The sequence below is a fragment of the Ranitomeya variabilis genome, chromosome 6 (genome assembly GCF_051348905.1).
Source record: "Ranitomeya variabilis isolate aRanVar5 chromosome 6, aRanVar5.hap1, whole genome shotgun sequence".
NCBI lineage: Eukaryota > Metazoa > Chordata > Amphibia > Anura > Dendrobatidae > Ranitomeya > Ranitomeya variabilis.
In genome coordinates, this window is record NC_135237.1 from 317,951,283 (window position 1) to 317,975,019 (window position 23,737).

At 45.2% G+C, this 23,737-nt stretch overlaps 1 protein-coding gene across 5 annotated transcripts in view; it reads left to right on the top strand.

Moving 5' to 3' along the window:
* Nucleotides 1-23,737, top strand: part of RELCH (RAB11 binding and LisH domain, coiled-coil and HEAT repeat containing) — a 204,264-nt gene that overhangs the window by 119,925 nt on the left and 60,602 nt on the right. For all 5 annotated transcript variants that reach the window (XR_013216939.1, XM_077269738.1, XM_077269736.1 and 2 more), the window contains one exon: nucleotides 9,246-9,402. Coding sequence is in view for 4 of the 5 variants with exons in the window: in XM_077269738.1 (XP_077125853.1) it covers nucleotides 9,246-9,402 (157 nt within the window). In the remaining variant the exon portion in view is untranslated. The remainder of the gene's footprint in view (nucleotides 1-9,245; nucleotides 9,403-23,737) is intronic.

Consider the following 23,737-nt stretch of genomic DNA (forward strand, 5'->3'; position numbering starts at 1 on the left):
TATTGATGCTGCCTATGCAGCATCAATAGTAAAAGATGGAATGTTAAAAATAATAATAATAAAAAAAAAATGGTTATTCTCACCTTCCGAAGGCAGTCAATCTCCTCAGCGGCTTCCGTTCCTATAGATGCTTTGTGTGCAGGACCTGCGATGACATTGCGGCGCGCCCCCACACCGCCGCAGGGCCGAGGGGATACCCGGAGCCGGGCCTCTGGTTCTCAGTCTCGGGGTTGTCACGGTGGCTAGACCCGGTCCGTGGCCCTGTCCGTCAGTGGGGGACGTCCGGTGTAATAGGTGGTAGTAATGATAGCGGTGGAGCGGTGCAGTTGTGGGGTGTAAGTCGCGGTAAATAACGAGGACACCAGGTTGCAGTCTCTTTACCTCTTTACTGGAGATCTCTGAGTCCTCAGTCCAGAACACGGTTCACCAGGCTACGCAAGTCCGGCCGGTCCAATGGCACCTCCAGAGTTCTCCTCTCAGGTGGAAATCTGTGCCTTCCTTCTAGCGCTATGTGTTGTAGTCCTTCCCTGCTGTGCTTACGGAAAGTAACCCCACAACGGTTGTGTCTGTTTCTTAAGTTCCCTCACAACTCGATTTGATGTTCCTCTGTAATCCACCCCTTCCCTGTATTCAGGTTGGAATGGCACCCGTTTGTCAGGTAGGCCTGGAGTTCTTCCGGGACCCTAGAGTCGCCCCTCTCCCGCAATTGCCCCCCAAGACTTCATAGGTGATATGTGGTAGACAGCCCGCCTGAGACCGACTGTCCTGCCGCTGTTTGGAGTATGGCTTGAAGCTGTATTCTAATCCACTCCCTCGGCATTCCGGCCACCGGTATTGCGCCTCAGCAGGGTGCTGCCTCTTTCAACAAAACCCCTGCTGGTATTCTCCTTCTGCTTGATCTCGTTTCTCACTCAGCACAATCTGTCTCGCTTCTAGTCCTTTCCTTGAGTCCCGCCGCTTCCAGGAGCCTGCGCGGACCCGTTACGTTCTTTCAATGCCAAGCCTCTGCCAGGATCCCACCCCTGGCAGAGACCCTACAGTCTCTCCCTTCACAACACCCCCTGCCACAGGGTGTTGCTCCGTTCAATCCCGTCAGCGTTCTCTCTAACTTTCTGCCTGACCCCCAGTTTACCCACTATGGTGGGGAGTGGCCTAATGAATAGCACCCTTAGCTCCCCCCGGAGGCCCTGCTGTGAAACATATTGGTGTCTGTGATACCTGATTGGAGGAACTCCTTCGGTGCCATCGAACGTACCATGGCTCCCCTTAGCGGCGAAGCCACAGTACTGCAACGACCAGAACTCTGGGGCGCTGCACTCCCCCCTGGTTAAACACAGTACTCCGGGACTGGGAAGAAAAACAACAATACAGATTAGCAAAAAGACATACAATTTTGTTGAGTGCAAAACAATAAGTATACTTGAACAGGCTTCCCTTTATGGGAGGTGAGGACACTTTTAACGTTACTAACATGGTCAACATTATAAATTACAGGCTATGCATAACTCCTGTTACCCAACCGGGTATTCTACTTAGTGCAAATTCTGGAACAATAAATTAACATTGCCTTTAGGAAACATACACTCTTAGTTTACCAAAGGCCTTCCTATAATCACATTACAGGGTAAGGTAACTTCACATTCTCCTACTTTGAACCTGCAGGACCGCCTGTCCCTATGGCACCAGACCTACTGCCTCTCCTTTCTTTTACAGGACCGCCCTGTTCATCCAGGGCCTACTGCCTTTCTCTACTATACATGGTATAGACATAACATTCCTTTTGTTTAAAGAACTCTGAGCCAGCTCTACTCGGCTCCTTTAAGGACTCACTCTCTAACCCCTACGGGTTCGCTTTCTGTCCTTAGTAACAAAGTAACTTTCTATGGGGACGCAGGGTTGACCTTCTATCCTCACCTTCATTATTACTTTGCTTACTTTCAACTATGCAGACCTCTATCTCTACCCCTACGGGCTCTCTGCATCTTTTCTTTCTGCAAAACATTATTTAGACATTTCAACAAATTCAACACATATAACTTAGCATGTAAAACAGTTACATTTCTTTTCAAGGCATCATTATGGCATTACTGTTCTGCAACAGTATCTCTCTCAAGTTCAGTTTCTCACATCCCCTTTAAGAGGAGACCAAGTCTTTCTAAGGTAGCTCGTCTTCTCAGCCTACCGGCCCATGCAAAGGTTCCGGCATGGTATCTTCGCAAAGTGTCTTTAACTAGAACCGGTAGGAAAGGTATCTTCACAAAGTGTCTTTGGCTCAAACAAATAGGGCAAATATCTTCGCAAAGTGTCTTTGGCTAAAACCAGTAGGGAGCACCTTTAAGAAGGTGCAAACTATTTACAAGGGAAGTTCGAATCATGCACAGTCCATGATTTCTGCAGTTTGTATAACTTTTGGGCAACAACTTCAGAAAAGGAAAACAAACAAAGAGGATCCCGGGTCAACAGAGGGATCCATTAACCCTGGGCGGGTTTAGCAGCAACTTAAAGGAATAAAAGACAAACAGTAACTATTTACATTTTCACAAAGTGACTCTTCTTTCAGAAGTTTCCATGAGGCGCCACCTGGCGGGCGGACCCCTGCAATCCAGGTTTCAGGTCCACTCCCGCTGCCAGATACACCCCATGGGTTCGGGTCTGTTGCACGACCAGGTCGTGCGCGGCGATCAAGGTCTGTGTTCCCACTTCTCTCTGTGCTGGCACATCCGGAACATCGGTCACTCGAAGGGGCACCTCCTTAGGCATGACGGTGGTGGCGGCGATCGGGTGGCAGATCGCAAGTTCTGTGGTCAGGCAGGTGGGGCCGACCAGGGTGGTTACAGATCGATCACACGGCGGCACTTTGGCCACAGGGGCTGGTTTCTCTTTCTTGTAGACGTTCAGAGCGAACCACCCCTTTTCCTCAAGGTGCCGGGTGTAGGTAACACTGTCTCCCGGATAGAGGTCTCGATCGGGGTGACCCTCTCTAAGGTGTGACTCGACATCTCGTCGGTTAACAAAGACCTCTGCGTATAGCCCCGGTTCTTTAATGAAGCCCCAGCCTCCTTGGAGTTTAAAGACGGTGATGATGCCCTGCCTGCGCGGGGCCTGGTGAGTGGTGGGGTCCTTACGGGCCCGGTCCTTGACCGCCAAATCTTTTTGATGATAGGCCTCCCGTTTAGCCTGATGTGTTTTCTCTTCCTCTCGCCACCGCTGTTCTAGCTGGATCTGGTATTCCTCCCAGCTTAGGGCCTGCACCATTTCTCCCTTCTGGGTCTCCACCCCGGGGAACCCCATGAGATTGGATCCAGGGTTCACCCAGCGGCACACCGTGCGCTCCGCACTGACCTCACACGGCAAGGGAGTAGGGGTGATTGGGGCTCGCATACGGTGTTCCATGCCCGTGGCTTCCTCCCATGGTAACAGGCGCTGAAGTCTATGGGTCCCCGGGAGAGGTGGTGCTGCTACGGGACCCACTAACACACCCTCTGCTAGTGGGGTAGGATCGGCGGACTCACCCACTGGTACGATTCCACTTTCCGCGACAGGTCCCGCTGGTTCTTCCGATGTCCGGGAATCCACTGCCGGTCCCACCTGATGCGGGGCCTGGACTCTTACATGCAGTTGGAGGAGCTGGTTATATAAATCCTCCATCTCGGCTCTCAGGAATTTGGTGTTATCCACGGAGGACAAGCTGCTGGGCTCAGCCGGGTAGTCAGGGGAGACTTCCACTTCAACCCCGCTGTCGGGTTCGGAGCTGCTGGCCATAGCGTCCTCCACGTGGGTCGCTTCCTGGTCTTTTTCCCGCTCTCTCCTGCGTGAGCAGTTTCGTTTTCTCTGTCTCCGCCCCCCATTAAGGATTAGGAGGCGGATCTCTGCTGCTGACGGACACGTCCTCACTGCACAGAAATATTTAGACTGGGCGGCCATTATTCTTCGCGCTCTCCAGCTCGTCTACGCCCACTCCACGCCCCTCTTCTCTTCCTGCGCTTTCCTCAGCGCTGCAATGGCGGCGGATTTTGGCGGCAAATGGCACAGCACACAGTCTTGCAATAAAGTACAGTCCAAGCACAGTAAATCACAGTCTCTAGGCACACATGACCTGATTCTTCAGGCTTAAGTAGATCCTGTTCGTGACGCCAAGATCTGCGGCGCGCCCCCACACCGCCGCAGGGCCGAGGGGATACCCGGAGCCGGGCCTCTGGTTCTCAGTCTCGGGGTTGTCACGGTGGCTAGACCCGGTCCGTGGCCCTGTCCGTCAGTGGGGGACGTCCGGTGTAATAGGTGGTAGTAATGATAGCGGTGGAGCGGTGCAGTTGTGGGGTGTAAGTCGCGGTAAATAACGAGGACACCAGGTTGCAGTCTCTTTACTGGAGATCTCTGAGTCCTCAGTCCAGAACACGGTTCACCAGGCTACGCAAGTCCGGCCGGTCCAATGGCACCTCCAGAGTTCTCCTCTCAGGTGGAAATCTGTGCCTTCCTTCTAGCGCTATGTGTTGTAGTCCTTCCCTGCTGTGCTTACGGAAAGTAACCCCACAACGGTTGTGTCTGTTTCTTAAGTTCCCTCACAACTCGATTTGATGTTCCTCTGTAATCCACCCCTTCCCTGTATTCAGGTTGGAATGGCACCCGTTTGTCAGGTAGGCCTGGAGGTCTTCCGGGACCCTAGAGTCGCCCCTCTCCCGCAATTGCCCCCCAAGACTTCATAGGTGATATGTGGTAGACAGCCCGCCTGAGACCGACTGTCCTGCCGCTGTTTGGAGTATGGCTTGAAGCTGTATTCTAATCCACTCCCTCGGCGTTCCGGCCACCGGTATTGCGCCTCAGCAGGGTGCTGCCTCTTTCAACAAAACCCCTGCTGGTATTCTCCTTCTGCTTGATCTCGTTTCTCACTCAGCACAATCTGTCTCGCTTCTAGTCCTTTCCTTGAGTCCCGCCGCTTCCAGGAGCCTGCGCGGACCCGTTACGTTCTTTCAATGCCAAGCCTCTGCCAGGATCCCACCCCTGGCAGAGACCCTACAGTCTCTCCCTTCACAACACCCCCTGCCACAGGGTGTTGCTCCGTTCAATCCCGTCAGCGTTCTCTCTAACTTTCTGCCTGACCCCCAGTTTACCCACTATGGTGGGGAGTGGCCTAATGAATAGCACCCTTAGCTCCCCCCGGAGGCCCTGCTGTGAAACATATTGGTGTCTGTGATACCTGATTGGAGGAACTCCTTCGGTGCCATCGAACGTACCATGGCTCCCCTTAGCGGCGAAGCCACAGTACTGCAACGACCAGAACTCTGGGGCGCTGCACTATCATGGTCACGTGACTGCGACGTCATCGCAGGTCCTTCACACAAAGCATCCATGGGAACGGAAGCGGCCGCGTGCATCGCTGAGAGGCAGGAAGACTCCGGGGCCATCAGAAGGTGAGTATATCACTATTTTTTATTTTAATTCTTTTTTTTTTTTTTAACAATTATATGGTGCCCAGTCCGGGGGGGAAAGTCTCCTCTCCTCCACCCTGGGCACCAACCGCACATGATCTGCTTACTTCCCGCATGGTGGGCATAGCCCCATGCGGGAAGTAAGCAGATCAATGCATTCCTAGGTGTGCGTAATCCCTGCAATTCCGCAAATTTAATGAACATACTGCGTTTTTTTCTGGAATGCGATTCGGCTCAGGTTAAACAACCCAGCATCTGCACAAAACATGCAGATTGCGTTCTATTAAATAAAATGCTTAATGTGAGCGTTTTTTTTCGCAGTTTTATAACGTAAAGCCGCAAAAAAAATGCGAAAAATCTGCTATGTGTGCACACAGCCTGAACCTTCTTTCTTCTCCCATCAAGGTTAAAGCTCTGGTCACACTAGTATCTATGATTTACATTTTAGGGGGCTGTCAAGTACTTTTTTATGGCTTATCCATAGGATACATCATCAATATCTTATCAGTGGGGGTGCGTCACTCTACATTCCCACCTATCAGCTGCTCCCTGTGTTGGCAGCCAGATTTTCTGATTTGCACAACCCCATAAACTACATAGTGGCCACAGCCAGGTGCTGCACAAAAGTGCAGGACAGCCCATTCAAAAACCGAGCTGTGACCATTATAATTGGTCTATTGTACAACTGATGAATGGACAGTGACAGACCATAAAAATTCTAATGGGATCCATGAGGCCGGGATGTCTAGGCGTCAATAATTAGCAATGCAGAGTGCATTGTTATTGCCATTAAAAAAAATGCCAAAAAGCATGATAGAAACCCATATGGTGCCACATTAAGCAGGTGTAAGCAGAGCTATATTTTTTCTTTGATAGAAATTATTTTAACATCTCCCTGGCTAATAAAATCTACAATCTTCTGCAATTTTGTCTTTCTCCTTTCTAATGTTGTCCTCATAGGGACTATTTATGTGGATTTCAAAACTCCCTATATATTGATAAACCTGGGCAATATATGTACAGTGACTTGCGAAAGTATTCGCCCCCCTGGAACTTTTCAACCTTTTCCCACATATCATGCTTCAAACAATGATACCAAATGTAAATTTTTGGTGAAGAATCAACAACAAGTGGAACACAATTGTGAAGTTGAATGAAATTTATTGGTTATTTTAAATTTTTGTGGAAATTCAAAAACTGAAAGATGGGGCGTGCAATATTATTTGGTCCCTGTAACTTAATAATAATAATAATAATCTTTATTTTTATATAGCGCTAACATATTCCGCAGCGCTTTACAGTTTTTAAAACATTATCATCACTGTCCCCGATGGGGCTCACAATCTAAATTCCCTATCAGTATGTCTTTGGAATGTGGGAGGAAACCGGGGTGCATGTTGGGACACTTCTTTATACTTGTGTTTCTACTTTGATGTTTATTGACTAGTGATAGATTTTTCTTTTTTGTTGGGTGTGAGTTATATAATTTCACACACATCAACAAAAAAGTCTATCAAATATACTTTTATATATTATGTTGTGCGTTTGTATGTGTGTATCTACTATATAATTGTCTAAGGGTCACTTCCGTCTGTCCTTCTGTCTGTCTGTCTGTCACGGATATTCATTGGTCGCGGCCTCTGTCTGTCATGGAATCCAAGTCGCTGATTGGTCGTGGCAAAACGCCCACGACCATTGCCACGACCAATCAGCGACGCGCACAGTCCGGAAGAAAATGGCCGCTCCTTACTCCCCGCACTCAGTGCCCGGCGCCCGCATACACCCCTCCGGTCACCGCTCACACAGGGTTAATGCCGGCGGTAACGGACCGCGTTATGCCGCGGGTAACGCACACAGTTACCGCCGCTATTAACCCTGTGTGACCAAGTTTTTACTATTGATGCAGCCTATGCAGGGTCAATAGTAAAAACATCTAATGTTAAAAATAATTTTAAAAAATAAAAAATCATTAGATACTCACCTTACGCTGTCTTTCCCGCTTCTCGCGATGCTCCGGCCGGTCCATGCAAGCGGCACGTTCCCGTGGCAAGGATGGTCTGGGAGAAGGACCTGCCATGACGTCACGGTCATGTGACCGCAACGTCATCACAAGGCCTGCGCGAGCAGGACCTGCCGTGACGTCACGGTCATGTGATCGCGACGTCATCACAGGGCCTGCGCGAAAAGGACCTGCCATGACGTCACGTGACCGCGACGTCATCACACCCTGGGACCGGAATCAGCCACCTGCACCCCACACAGGCGACAGAACTACAACGCGCCTGCGGAAGGTGAGTATATGTTTATTTTTTTAACCTGTGGCATACGTGGCTGGGCAATATACTACGTGACTGCCCAATATACGAAGTGGCTGGGCAATATACTACGTGGCTCTGTGCTGTATACTACGTCACTGAGCAGTATACTACATCACTGGGCAATATACTACGTCGCTGTGCAATATACTACGTGGCTCTGTGCTGTATACTACGTCAATGGGCAATATACTACGTGGCTGGGCAATATACTACGTGGCTGGGCAATATACTACGTGGCTGGGCAATATACTACGTCGCTGGGCAATATACTACGTGGGACATACATATTCTAGAATACCCGATGCGTTAGAATCAGGCCACCATCTAGTAAATATATATTTGTGCAGTTGAATATTTTGAAAGCCCAAGAAGCAGAAATTCTGTTGACCCCGTATTTTGTGTGTGTTGTGATGGTTGGTTGTGGCTTTTGGTCGGTCCCATGAGGTGTGTGTGTCCTTATATGAGGAGTGTGCTGGATGTCCAGTGGGACAAAGGATTTGTGGTGGTTACACCTGTGAATAGCTGCAGGCTTTTTCTGCCTTAAGGTACCTTCACACTGAACAACTTAACAACGATATCGCTAGCGATCCGTGACGTTGCAGCGTCCTGGATAGCGATATCGTTGTGTTTGACACGCAGCAGCGATCAGGATCCTGCTGTGACATCGCTGGTCGGAGCTAGAAGGCCAGCACCTTATTTCATCGCTGGATCTCCCGCAGACATCGCTGAGTCGGCGTGTGTGACGCCGATTCAGCGATGTCTTCACTGGTAACCAGGGTAAACATCGGGTTACTAAGCGCAGGGCTGCGCTTAGTAACCCGATATTTACCCTGGTTACCAGTGTAAATGTAAAAAAAAACAAACACTACATACTTACATTCCGATGTCTGTCGCGTCCCCCGGCATTCCGCTTCCCTGCACTGTGTCAGCGCTGGCCGGCCGTAAAGCAGAGCACAGCGGTGACGTCACCGCTCTGCTTTAGGGCCGGCGCTTACAGTGCAGGGAAGCGGACGCCGGGGGACGCGACAGACATCAGAAGGTGAGTATGTACGGTTTGTTTTTTTTTACATTTACACTGGTAACCAGGGTAAACATCGGGTTACTAAGCGCGGCCCTGCGCTTAGTTACCCGATGTTTACCCTGGTTACCCGGGGACTTCGGCATCGTTGGTCGCTGGAGAGCTGTCTGTGTGACAGCTCTCCAGCGACCACACAGCGACGCTGCAGCGATCGGCATCGTTGTCTAGATCGCTGCAGCGTCGCTAAATGTGACGGTACCTTTACTATGTAACTGTAGATCATAGGTAGAAAAGTCCCTCTGCAGCAGAGCGCCCTTTTGTTGACCCTTTCTGTGTACTTTAGTAACTATGCAGCTTGTGGAACATTCAGATGATAATATGTTAACCTCTTACATTTGTTTTAGGTAACTTGAATGGAAATCCCCTTGGTTATCATTAGTGGTGGCTAACACTTTTCTTCTTTTGTTCCTGGTCATTCTTCAGTGACTCGCTTTCCGCGCCCTATATCGCCTCTCCAGGATGTAGCAACCATAGTTGGCAGCCGTGAGCAGCTGGCCGTACTACTACAGCTTTATGACCACCAGCTGGAGCACGAGGGAACCACTGGCTGGGAAAGTTTACTTTGGGTTGTTAATCAACTGTGAGTTGGTCTTCCTGATTATTTTAAATATCATCATTACTTTTATTATTAATGTATAAAATAGTATTTCTTTAACTGTAACCTCCCCAACATGAAATGTATGGGCTCTAAATAACCTGTGCACAATTGATTAGTTGGTGCTTACAGCAGAGTAGGAGTTTCAGGTCACTATAGCCCAAATTGCATATATATATATATACTAGCTGTACTACCCGGCTTCGCCCGGGTTAATGACTGCTGTTAGCAAAATAGAATGTGTTAACAAAAATTTATTCTGCACACAAAAACCACAAAACAAATAGATAGAAATGTAATTATTAAAAGGCAAAAACTAAGCAAATAGAAGCATTTCACAACATATATTAGCTTTGTTATACTGAGAATGTCTTTGTTGCCTATATTAACCAATCAGAGCTCAGGTTAATTAACTGTAGCAAAATAGAAGCTGAGCTGTGATTGGTTGCTATTGGCAGCCTGATAAATCCCCAGCCAACAGGAAGCCCTCCCCCCTGGCAGTATATATTAGCTCACACATACACATAATAGACAGGTCATGTGACTGACAGCTGCCGTATTTCCTATATGGTACATTTGTTGCTCTTGTAGTTTGCTTATTAATCAGATTTTTATTTTTGAAGGACAATACCAGACTTGTGTGTGTTTTAGGGCGACTTTTATGTGTCAAGTTGTGTGTGTTGAGTTGCGTGTGGCGACATGCATGTAGCGACTTTTGTGAGATGAGTTTTGTGTGGCGACATGCGTGTAGCAACATTTTGTGTGTTGAGTTGCATGTGACAGGTTAGTGTAGCAAGTTGTGTGCAGCAAGATTTGTGCATGGCGAGTTTTGCGCGTGGCGAGTTTTATGTGTGGTGCATTTTGAGTATGTGCAAGTTTTGTGTGAGGCAACTTTTGCATGTGGTGCAACTTTTGTACATGTGGCAATTTTTCTGTGTGTGCAAGTTTTGCATGAGGTGAGTTTTCCATGAGGTGAGTTTTGCACGTGTGGCGAGTTTTGCGTGAGCCTAGTTTTGCATATGGCGAGTTTTGCATGTAGCGAGTTTTGAGTGGTGACTTTTGTGTTTCGACTTTTATGTGGCGAGGTTGGTGTGTGTGTGTGGTGAAATGTGTGCTGAGGGTGGTATATGTGTTCAAGCACGTGGTAGTGTGTGGCGCATTTTGTGTTTGTGTTCATATCCCCGTGTGTGGTGAGTATCCCATGTCGGGGCCCCACCTTAGCAACTGTACGGTATATACTCTTTGTCGCCATCGCTCTCATTCTTTAAGTCCTCATTGTTCACATCTGGCAGCTGTCAATTTTCCTCCAACACTTTTCCCTTCACTTTTTCCCCATTATGTAGATAGGAGCAAAATTGTTTGGTGAATTGGAACGCGCGGGGTTAAAATTTCACCTCACAACATAGCCTATGACGCTCTCGGGGTCCAGACGTGTGACTGTGCAAAATTTTGTGGCTGTAGCTGCGACGGTACAGATGCCAATCCCGGACATACACACATACATACATACACACATTCAGCTTTATATATTAGATATACCTGTATGTAATCTCCTGTATATAGTATATACCTGTGTGTCATCTCACCTATATATAGTATATATCTGTGTGTCATCTCCTGTATATAGTATATACCTGTATGTCATCTCCTCCTATACATAGCATATACCTGTGTCATCTCCTCCTGTATATACTATATACCTGTAGGTAATCTGCTCCTGTATATAGTATATACCTGTGTGTCATCTCCTCCTGTATATAGTATATACCTGTATGTCATCTCCTCCTGTATGTAGTATGTACCTGTATGTCATCTCCTCCTCTATATAGTATATACCTGTGTGTCATCTCTCCTGTATATAGTATATATCTGTGTGTCATCTCCTCCTGTATATAGTATATACCTGTGTGTCATCTCCCCTGTAAATAGTATATACCTGTGTGTCATCTCCTGTATATAGTATATAGCTGTATGCCATCTCCTCCTGTATTAGCCCTCGTTCACACGTTATTTGGTCAGTATTTTTACCTCAGTATTTGTAAGCTAAAATGGCAGCCTGATAAATCCCCAGCCAACAGTAAGCCCACCCCCTGGCAGTATATATTAGCTCACACATACACATAATAGACTGGTCATGTGACTGACAGCTGCCGGATTCCTATATGGTACATTTGTTGCTCTTGTAGTTTGTCTGCTTATTAATCAGATTTTTATTTTTGAAGGATACCAGACTTGTGTGTGTTTTAGGGCGAGTTTCGTGTGTCAAGTTGTGTGTGTTGAGTTGCGTGTGGCGACATGCATGTAGGGACTTTTGTGAGATGAGTTTTGTGTGGCGACATGCGTGTAGCAACTTTTTGTGTGTCGAGTTGCATGTGACAGGTTAGTGTAGCAAGTTGTGTGCAGCAAGTTTTGCGCATGGCGAGTTTTGCGCGTGGCGAGTTTTATGTGTGGTGCCTTTTGAGTATGTGCAAGTTTTGTGTGAGGCAACTTTTGCATGTGTTGCAACTTTTGTGCATGTGGCAATTTTTCTGCGTGTGGCAATTTTTCTGCGTGTGCAAGTTTTGCGTGTGGCGAGTTTTGCACGTGTGGCGAGTTTTGCATGTGGAGAGTTTTGCGCGTGGCGAGTTTTGAGCGGCGACTTTTGTGTTTCTACTTTTATGTGGCGAGGTTGGTGTATGTGTGGTGAAATGTGCACTGAGGGTGGTATATGTGTTCGAGCACGTGGTAGTGTGTGGCGCATTTTGTGTGTGTGTTCATATCCCCGTGGTGGTGTGATTATCCCATGTTGGGGCCCCACCTTAGCAACTGTACAGTATATACTCTTTGGTGCCATCGCTGTCATTCTTTAAGTCCCCCTTGTTCACATCTGGCAGCTGTTAATTTGCCTCCAACACTTTTCCTTTCATTTTTTCCCCATTATGTAGATAGGGGCAAAATTGTTTGGTGACTTGGAAAGCGCGGGGTTAAAATTTCACCTCACAATATAGCTTTGACGCTCTCAGGGTCCAGACGTGTGACTGTGCAAAATTTTGTGCCTGTAGCTGCGACGCCTCCAACACTTTTCCTTTCACTTTTTCCCCATTATGTAGATAGGGGCAAAATTGTTTGGTGAATTGGAAAGCGCGGGGTTAAAATTTCACCTCACAACATAGCCTATGACGCTCTCGGGGTCCAGACGTGTGACTGTGCAAAATTTTGTGGCTGTAGCTGCTACGGTTCAGATGCCAATCCCGGACATACATACATACATACATACATACACACACACACACATTCAGCTTTATATATTAGACTAGCTGTACTACCCGGCTTCGCCCGGGTTAATGACTGCTGTTAGCAAAATAGAATGTGTTATCAAAAATTTATTCTGCACACAAAAACCACAAAACAAATAGATAGAAATGTAATTATTAAAAGGCAAAAACTAAGCAAATAGAAGCATTTCACAACATATATTAGCTTTGTTATACTGAGAATGTCTTTGTTGCCTATATTAACCAATCAGAGCTCAGGTTAATTAACTGTAGCAAAATAGAAGCTGAGCTGTGATTGGTTGCTATTGGCAGCCTGATAAATCCCCAGCCAACAGGAAGCCCTCCCCCCTGGCAGTATATATTAGCTCACACATACACATAATAGACAGGTCATGTGACTGACAGCTGCCGTATTTCCTATATGGTACATTTGTTGCTCTTGTAGTTTGCTTATTAATCAGATTTTTATTTTTGAAGGACAATACCAGACTTGTGTGTGTTTTAGGGCGAGTTTTATGTGTCAAGTTGTGTGTGTTGAGTTGCGTGTGGCGACATGCATGTAGCGACTTTTGTGAGATGAGTTTTGTGTGGCGACATGCGTGTAGCAACATTTTGTGTGTTGAGTTGCATGTGACAGGTTAGTGTAGCAAGTTGTGTGCAGCAAGATTTGTGCATGGCGAGTTTTGCGCGTGGCGAGTTTTATGTGTGGTGCATTTTGAGTATGTGCAAGTTTTGTGTGAGGCAACTTTTGCATGTGGTGCAACTTTTGTACATGTGGCAATTTTTCTGTGTGTGCAAGTTTTGCATGAGGTGAGTTTTCCATGAGGTGAGTTTTGCACGTGTGGCGAGTTTTGCGTGAGCCTAGTTTTGCATATGGCGAGTTTTGCATGTAGCGAGTTTTGAGTGGTGACTTTTGTGTTTCGACTTTTATGTGGCGAGGTTGGTGTGTGTGTGTGGTGAAATGTGTGCTGAGGGTGGTATATGTGTTCAAGCACGTGGTAGTGTGTGGCGCATTTTGTGTTTGTGTTCATATCCCCGTGTGTGGTGAGTATCCCATGTCGGGGCCCCACCTTAGCAACTGTACGGTATATACTCTTTGTCGCCATCGCTCTCATTCTTTAAGTCCTCATTGTTCACATCTGGCAGCTGTCAATTTTCCTCCAACACTTTTCCCTTCACTTTTTCCCCATTATGTAGATAGGAGCAAAATTGTTTGGTGAATTGGAACGCGCGGGGTTAAAATTTCACCTCACAACATAGCCTATGACGCTCTCGGGGTCCAGACGTGTGACTGTGCAAAATTTTGTGGCTGTAGCTGCGACGGTACAGATGCCAATCCCGGACATACACACATACATACATACACACATTCAGCTTTATATATTAGATATACCTGTATGTAATCTCCTGTATATAGTATATACCTGTGTGTCATCTCACCTATATATAGTATATATCTGTGTGTCATCTCCTGTATATAGTATATACCTGTATGTCATCTCCTCCTATACATAGCATATACCTGTGTCATCTCCTCCTGTATATACTATATACCTGTAGGTAATCTGCTCCTGTATATAGTATATACCTGTGTGTCATCTCCTCCTGTATATAGTATATACCTGTATGTCATCTCCTCCTGTATGTAGTATGTACCTGTATGTCATCTCCTCCTCTATATAGTATATACCTGTGTGTCATCTCTCCTGTATATAGTATATATCTGTGTGTCATCTCCTCCTGTATATAGTATATACCTGTGTGTCATCTCCCCTGTAAATAGTATATACCTGTGTGTCATCTCCTGTATATAGTATATAGCTGTATGCCATCTCCTCCTGTATTAGCCCTCGTTCACACGTTATTTGGTCAGTATTTTTACCTCAGTATTTGTAAGCTAAAATGGCAGCCTGATAAATCCCCAGCCAACAGTAAGCCCACCCCCTGGCAGTATATATTAGCTCACACATACACATAATAGACTGGTCATGTGACTGACAGCTGCCGGATTCCTATATGGTACATTTGTTGCTCTTGTAGTTTGTCTGCTTATTAATCAGATTTTTATTTTTGAAGGATACCAGACTTGTGTGTGTTTTAGGGCGAGTTTCGTGTGTCAAGTTGTGTGTGTTGAGTTGCGTGTGGCGACATGCATGTAGGGACTTTTGTGAGATGAGTTTTGTGTGGCGACATGCGTGTAGCAACTTTTTGTGTGTCGAGTTGCATGTGACAGGTTAGTGTAGCAAGTTGTGTGCAGCAAGTTTTGCGCATGGCGAGTTTTGCGCGTGGCGAGTTTTATGTGTGGTGCCTTTTGAGTATGTGCAAGTTTTGTGTGAGGCAACTTTTGCATGTGTTGCAACTTTTGTGCATGTGGCAATTTTTCTGCGTGTGGCAATTTTTCTGCGTGTGCAAGTTTTGCGTGTGGCGAGTTTTGCACGTGTGGCGAGTTTTGCATGTGGAGAGTTTTGCGCGTGGCGAGTTTTGAGCGGCGACTTTTGTGTTTCTACTTTTATGTGGCGAGGTTGGTGTATGTGTGGTGAAATGTGCACTGAGGGTGGTATATGTGTTCGAGCACGTGGTAGTGTGTGGCGCATTTTGTGTGTGTGTTCATATCCCCGTGGTGGTGTGATTATCCCATGTTGGGGCCCCACCTTAGCAACTGTACAGTATATACTCTTTGGTGCCATCGCTGTCATTCTTTAAGTCCCCCTTGTTCACATCTGGCAGCTGTTAATTTGCCTCCAACACTTTTCCTTTCATTTTTTCCCCATTATGTAGATAGGGGCAAAATTGTTTGGTGACTTGGAAAGCGCGGGGTTAAAATTTCACCTCACAATATAGCTTTGACGCTCTCAGGGTCCAGACGTGTGACTGTGCAAAATTTTGTGCCTGTAGCTGCGACGCCTCCAACACTTTTCCTTTCACTTTTTCCCCATTATGTAGATAGGGGCAAAATTGTTTGGTGAATTGGAAAGCGCGGGGTTAAAATTTCACCTCACAACATAGCCTATGACGCTCTCGGGGTCCAGACGTGTGACTGTGCAAAATTTTGTGGCTGTAGCTGCTACGGTTCAGATGCCAATCCCGGACATACATACATACATACATACATACACACACACACACATTCAGCTTTATATATTAGACTAGCTGTACTACCCGGCTTCGCCCGGGTTAATGACTGCTGTTAGCAAAATAGAATGTGTTAACAAAAATTTATTCTGCACACAAAAACCACAAAACAAATAGATAGAAATGTAATTATTAAAAGGCAAAAACTAAGCAAATAGAAGCATTTCACAACATATATTAGCTTTGTTATACTGAGAATGTCTTTGTTGCCTATATTAACCAATCAGAGCTCAGGTTAATTAACTGTAGCAAAATAGAAGCTGAGCTGTGATTGGTTGCTATTGGCAGCCTGATAAATCCCCAGCCAACAGGAAGCCCTCCCCCCTGGCAGTATATATTAGCTCACACATACACATAATAGACAGGTCATGTGACTGACAGCTGCCGTATTTCCTATATGGTACATTTGTTGCTCTTGTAGTTTGCTTATTAATCAGATTTTTATTTTTGAAGGACAATACCAGACTTGTGTGTGTTTTAGGGCGAGTTTTATGTGTCAAGTTGTGTGTGTTGAGTTGCGTGTGGCGACATGCATGTAGCGACTTTTGTGAGATGAGTTTTGTGTGGCGACATGCGTGTAGCAACATTTTGTGTGTTGAGTTGCATGTGACAGGTTAGTGTAGCAAGTTGTGTGCAGCAAGATTTGTGCATGGCGAGTTTTGCGCGTGGCGAGTTTTATGTGTGGTGCATTTTGAGTATGTGCAAGTTTTGTGTGAGGCAACTTTTGCATGTGGTGCAACTTTTGTACATGTGGCAATTTTTCTGTGTGTGCAAGTTTTGCATGAGGTGAGTTTTCCATGAGGTGAGTTTTGCACGTGTGGCGAGTTTTGCGTGAGCCTAGTTTTGCATATGGCGAGTTTTGCATGTAGCGAGTTTTGAGTGGTGACTTTTGTGTTTCGACTTTTATGTGGCGAGGTTGGTGTGTGTGTGTGGTGAAATGTGTGCTGAGGGTGGTATATGTGTTCAAGCACGTGGTAGTGTGTGGCGCATTTTGTGTTTGTGTTCATATCCCCGTGTGTGGTGAGTATCCCATGTCGGGGCCCCACCTTAGCAACTGTACGGTATATACTCTTTGTCGCCATCGCTCTCATTCTTTAAGTCCTCATTGTTCACATCTGGCAGCTGTCAATTTTCCTCCAACACTTTTCCCTTCACTTTTTCCCCATTATGTAGATAGGAGCAAAATTGTTTGGTGAATTGGAACGCGCGGGGTTAAAATTTCACCTCACAACATAGCCTATGACGCTCTCGGGGTCCAGACGTGTGACTGTGCAAAATTTTGTGGCTGTAGCTGCGACGGTACAGATGCCAATCCCGGACATACACACATACATACATACACACATTCAGCTTTATATATTAGATATACCTGTATGTAATCTCCTGTATATAGTATATACCTGTGTGTCATCTCACCTATATATAGTATATATCTGTGTGTCATCTCCTGTATATAGTATATACCTGTATGTCATCTCCTCCTATACATAGCATATACCTGTGTCATCTCCTCCTGTATATACTATATACCTGTAGGTAATCTGCTCCTGTATATAGTATATACCTGTGTGTCATCTCCTCCTGTATATAGTATATACCTGTATGTCATCTCCTCCTGTATGTAGTATGTACCTGTATGTCATCTCCTCCTCTATATAGTATATACCTGTGTGTCATCTCTCCTGTATATAGTATATATCTGTGTGTCATCTCCTCCTGTATATAGTATATACCTGTGTGTCATCTCCCCTGTAAATAGTATATACCTGTGTGTCATCTCCTGTATATAGTATATAGCTGTATGCCATCTCCTCCTGTATTAGCCCTCGTTCACACGTTATTTGGTCAGTATTTTTACCTCAGTATTTGTAAGCTAAAATGGCAGCCTGATAAATCCCCAGCCAACAGTAAGCCCACCCCCTGGCAGTATATATTAGCTCACACATACACATAATAGACTGGTCATGTGACTGACAGCTGCCGGATTCCTATATGGTACATTTGTTGCTCTTGTAGTTTGTCTGCTTATTAATCAGATTTTTATTTTTGAAGGATACCAGACTTGTGTGTGTTTTAGGGCGAGTTTCGTGTGTCAAGTTGTGTGTGTTGAGTTGCGTGTGGCGACATGCATGTAGGGACTTTTGTGAGATGAGTTTTGTGTGGCGACATGCGTGTAGCAACTTTTTGTGTGTCGAGTTGCATGTGACAGGTTAGTGTAGCAAGTTGTGTGCAGCAAGTTTTGCGCATGGCGAGTTTTGCGCGTGGCGAGTTTTATGTGTGGTGCCTTTTGAGTATGTGCAAGTTTTGTGTGAGGCAACTTTTGCATGTGTTGCAACTTTTGTGCATGCGGCAATTTTTCTGCGTGTGGCAATTTTTCTGCGTGTGCAAGTTTTGCGTGTGGCGAGTTTTGCACGTGTGGCGAGTTTTGCATGTGGAGAGTTTTGCGCGTGGCGAGTTTTGAGCGGCGACTTTTGTGTTTCTACTTTTATGTGGCGAGGTTGGTGTATGTGTGGTGAAATGTGCACTGAGGGTGGTATATGTGTTCGAGCACGTGGTAGTGTGTGGCGCATTTTGTGTGTGTGTTCATATCCCCGTGGTGGTGTGATTATCCCATGTTGGGGCCCCACCTTAGCAACTGTACAGTATATACTCTTTGGTGCCATCGCTGTCATTCTTTAAGTCCCCCTTGTTCACATCTGGCAGCTGTTAATTTGCCTCCAACACTTTTCCTTTCATTTTTTCCCCATTATGTAGATAGGGGCAAAATTGTTTGGTGACTTGGAAAGCGCGGGGTTAAAATTTCACCTCACAATATAGCTTTGACGCTCTCAGGGTCCAGACGTGTGACTGTGCAAAATTTTGTGCCTGTAGCTGCGACGCCTCCAACACTTTTCCTTTCACTTTTTCCCCATTATGTAGATAGGGGCAAAATTGTTTGGTGAATTGGAAAGCGCGGGGTTAAAATTTCACCTCACAACATAGCCTATGACGCTCTCGGGGTCCAGACGTGTGACTGTGCAAAATTTTGTGGCTGTAGCTGCTACGGTTCAGATGCCAATCCCGGACATACATACATACATACATACATACACACACACACACATTCAGCTTTATATATTACTAGCTGTACTACCCGGCTTCGCCCGGGTTAATGACTGCTGTTAGCAAAATAGAATGTGTTAACAAAAATTTATTCTGCACACAAAAACCACAAAACAAATAGATAGAAATGTAATTATTAAAAGGCAAAAACTAAGCAAATAGAAGCATTTCACAACATATATTAGCTTTGTTATACTGAGAATGTCTTTGTTGCCTATATTAACCAATCAGAGCTCAGGTTAATTAACTGTAGCAAAATAGAAGCTGAGCTGTGATTGGTTGCTATTGGCAGCCTGATAAATCCCCAGCCAACAGGAAGCCCTCCCCCCTGGCAGTATATATTAGCTCACACATACACATAATAGACAGGTCATGTGACTGACAGCTGCCGTATTTCCTATATGGTACATTTGTTGCTCTTGTAGTTTGCTTATTAATCAGATTTTTATTTTTGAAGGACAATACCAGACTTGTGTGTGTTTTAGGGCGAGTTTTATGTGTCAAGTTGTGTGTGTTGAGTTGCGTGTGGCGACATGCATGTAGCGACTTTTGTGAGATGAGTTTTGTGTGGCGACATGCGTGTAGCAACATTTTGTGTGTTGAGTTGCATGTGACAGGTTAGTGTAGCAAGTTGTGTGCAGCAAGATTTGTGCATGGCGAGTTTTGCGCGTGGCGAGTTTTATGTGTGGTGCATTTTGAGTATGTGCAAGTTTTGTGTGAGGCAACTTTTGCATGTGGTGCAACTTTTGTACATGTGGCAATTTTTCTGTGTGTGCAAGTTTTGCATGAGGTGAGTTTTCCATGAGGTGAGTTTTGCACGTGTGGCGAGTTTTGCGTGAGCCTAGTTTTGCATATGGCGAGTTTTGCATGTAGCGAGTTTTGAGTGGTGACTTTTGTGTTTCGACTTTTATGTGGCGAGGTTGGTGTGTGTGTGTGGTGAAATGTGTGCTGAGGGTGGTATATGTGTTCAAGCACGTGGTAGTGTGTGGCGCATTTTGTGTTTGTGTTCATATCCCCGTGTGTGGTGAGTATCCCATGTCGGGGCCCCACCTTAGCAACTGTACGGTATATACTCTTTGTCGCCATCGCTCTCATTCTTTAAGTCCTCATTGTTCACATCTGGCAGCTGTCAATTTTCCTCCAACACTTTTCCCTTCACTTTTTCCCCATTATGTAGATAGGAGCAAAATTGTTTGGTGAATTGGAACGCGCGGGGTTAAAATTTCACCTCACAACATAGCCTATGACGCTCTCGGGGTCCAGACGTGTGACTGTGCAAAATTTTGTGGCTGTAGCTGCGACGGTACAGATGCCAATCCCGGACATACACACATACATACATACACACATTCAGCTTTATATATTAGATATACCTGTATGTAATCTCCTGTATATAGTATATACCTGTGTGTCATCTCACCTATATATAGTATATATCTGTGTGTCATCTCCTGTATATAGTATATACCTGTATGTCATCTCCTCCTATACATAGCATATACCTGTGTCATCTCCTCCTGTATATACTATATACCTGTAGGTAATCTGCTCCTGTATATAGTATATACCTGTGTGTCATCTCCTCCTGTATATAGTATATACCTGTATGTCATCTCCTCCTGTATGTAGTATGTACCTGTATGTCATCTCCTCCTCTATATAGTATATACCTGTGTGTCATCTCTCCTGTATATAGTATATATCTGTGTGTCATCTCCTCCTGTATATAGTATATACCTGTGTGTCATCTCCCCTGTAAATAGTATATACCTGTGTGTCATCTCCTGTATATAGTATATAGCTGTATGCCATCTCCTCCTGTATTAGCCCTCGTTCACACGTTATTTGGTCAGTATTTTTACCTCAGTATTTGTAAGCTAAAATGGCAGCCTGATAAATCCCCAGCCAACAGTAAGCCCACCCCCTGGCAGTATATATTAGCTCACACATACACATAATAGACTGGTCATGTGACTGACAGCTGCCGGATTCCTATATGGTACATTTGTTGCTCTTGTAGTTTGTCTGCTTATTAATCAGATTTTTATTTTTGAAGGATACCAGACTTGTGTGTGTTTTAGGGCGAGTTTCGTGTGTCAAGTTGTGTGTGTTGAGTTGCGTGTGGCGACATGCATGTAGGGACTTTTGTGAGATGAGTTTTGTGTGGCGACATGCGTGTAGCAACTTTTTGTGTGTCGAGTTGCATGTGACAGGTTAGTGTAGCAAGTTGTGTGCAGCAAGTTTTGCGCATGGCGAGTTTTGCGCGTGGCGAGTTTTATGTGTGGTGCCTTTTGAGTATGTGCAAGTTTTGTGTGAGGCAACTTTTGCATGTGTTGCAACTTTTGTGCATGTGGCAATTTTTCTGCGTGTGGCAATTTTTCTGCGTGTGCAAGTTTTGCGTGTGGCGAGTTTTGCACGTGTGGCGAGTTTTGCATGTGGAGAGTTTTGCGCGTGGCGAGTTTTGAGCGGCGACTTTTGTGTTTCTACTTTTATGTGGCGAGGTTGGTGTATGTGTGGTGAAATGTGCACTGAGGGTGGTATATGTGTTCGAGCACGTGGTAGTGTGTGGCGCATTTTGTGTGTGTGTTCATATCCCCGTGGTGGTGTGATTATCCCATGTTGGGGCCCCACCTTAGCAACTGTACAGTATATACTCTTTGGTGCCATCGCTGTCATTCTTTAAGTCCCCCTTGTTCACATCTGGCAGCTGTTAATTTGCCTCCAACACTTTTCCTTTCATTTTTTCCCCATTATGTAGATAGGGGCAAAATTGTTTGGTGACTTGGAAAGCGCGGGGTTAAAATTTCACCTCACAATATAGCTTTGACGCTCTCAGGGTCCAGACGTGTGACTGTGCAAAATTTTGTGCCTGTAGCTGCGACGCCTCCAACACTTTTCCTTTCACTTTTTCCCCATTATGTAGATAGGGGCAAAATTGTTTGGTGAATTGGAAAGCGCGGGGTTAAAATTTCACCTCACAACATAGCCTATGACGCTCTCGGGGTCCAGACGTGTGACTGTGCAAAATTTTGTGGCTGTAGCTGCTACGGTTCAGATGCCAATCCCGGACATACATACATACATACATACATACACACACACACACATTCAGCTTTATATATTAGATATATATATATATATATATATATATATATATATATATATATATATATATATATATATATATATATATATATATATATATATATATATACATATACACATACATATATATATATATATATATATACATATACACATACATATATATATATATATATATATATATATATATATATATATATATATATATATATATATATATATATATATATATATATATATATATATATATACAGACACACACACACACACACACACACACACACACACACTACAGACCAAAAGTTTGGAAACACCTCATTTAAAGATTTTTCATGACTATGAAAATTGTACATTCACACTGAAGGCATCAAAGCTCTGAATTAACACATGTGGTATTATGTACTTAATTTCAGTTGTTTCACACTTTTTTTTTTTGTCCTATATTCTAGGTTCTTCAAAGTAGCCACCTTTTGCTTTGATGACTGCTTTGCACACTCTTGGCATTCTCTTGATGAGCTTCAAGAGGTAGTCACTGCAAATGGTCTTCCAACAATCTTGAAGGAGTTCCCAAAGATGTTTAGCACTTGTTGCCCCTTTTGCCTTCACTCTGCGGTCCAGCTCACCCCAAACCATCTCGATTGGGTTCAGGTCTGGTGACTGTGGAGGCCAGGTCATCTGACGTAGCACCCCATCACTCTTCTTCTTGGTCAAATAGCCCTTACACAACCTGGAGGTGTGTTTGGGGTCATTGTCCTGTTGAAAAATAAATGATGGTCCAACTAAACGCAAACCTGATGGAATAGCATGCCGCTGCAAGATATTGTGGTAGCCATGCTGGTTCAGTATGCCTTCAGTTTTGAATAAATCCCCAACAGTGTCACCAGCAAAGCACCCCCACACCATCACACCTCCTCCTCCATGCTTCACGGTGGGAACCAGGCATGTAGAGTCCATCTGTTCACTTTTTCTGCGTCGCACAAAGACACGGTGGTTGGAACCAAAGATCTCAAATTTGGACTCAACAGACCAAAGCACAGATGTCCACTGGTCTAATGTCCATTCCTTGTGTGGTTCAGCCCAAACAAGTCTCTTCTGCTTGTTGTCTGTCCTTAGCAGTGGTTTCCTAGCAGCTATTTTACCATGAAGGCCTGCTGCACAAAGTCTCCTCTTAACAGTTGTTGTAGAGATGTGTCTGCTGCTAGAACTCTGTGTGGCATTGACCTGGTCTCTAATCTGAGCTGCTGTTAACCTGCGATTTCTGTGGCTGGTGACTCGGATAAACTTATCCTCAGAAGCAGAGGTGACTCTTGGTCTTCCTTTCTTGGGACCGTCCTCATGTGAGCCAGTTTCTTTGTAGTGCTTGATGGTTTTTGCCACTGCACTTGGGGACACTATCAAAGTTTGCCCAATTTTTCGGACTGACTGACCTTCATTTCTTAAAGTAACGATGGCCACTCGTTTTTCTTTACTTAGCTGCTTTTTCTTGCCATAATACAAATTCTAACAGTCTATTCAGTAGGACTACCAGCTGTGTATCCACCAGACTTCTGCACAACACAACTGATGGTCCCAACCCCATTTATAAGGCAAGAAATCCCACTTATTAAACCTGACAGGGCACACCTGTGAAGAGAAAACCATTCCCGGTGACTACCTCTTGAAGTTCATCAAGAGAATGCCAAGAGTGTGCAAAGCAGTCATCAAAGCAAAAGGTGGCTACTTTGAAG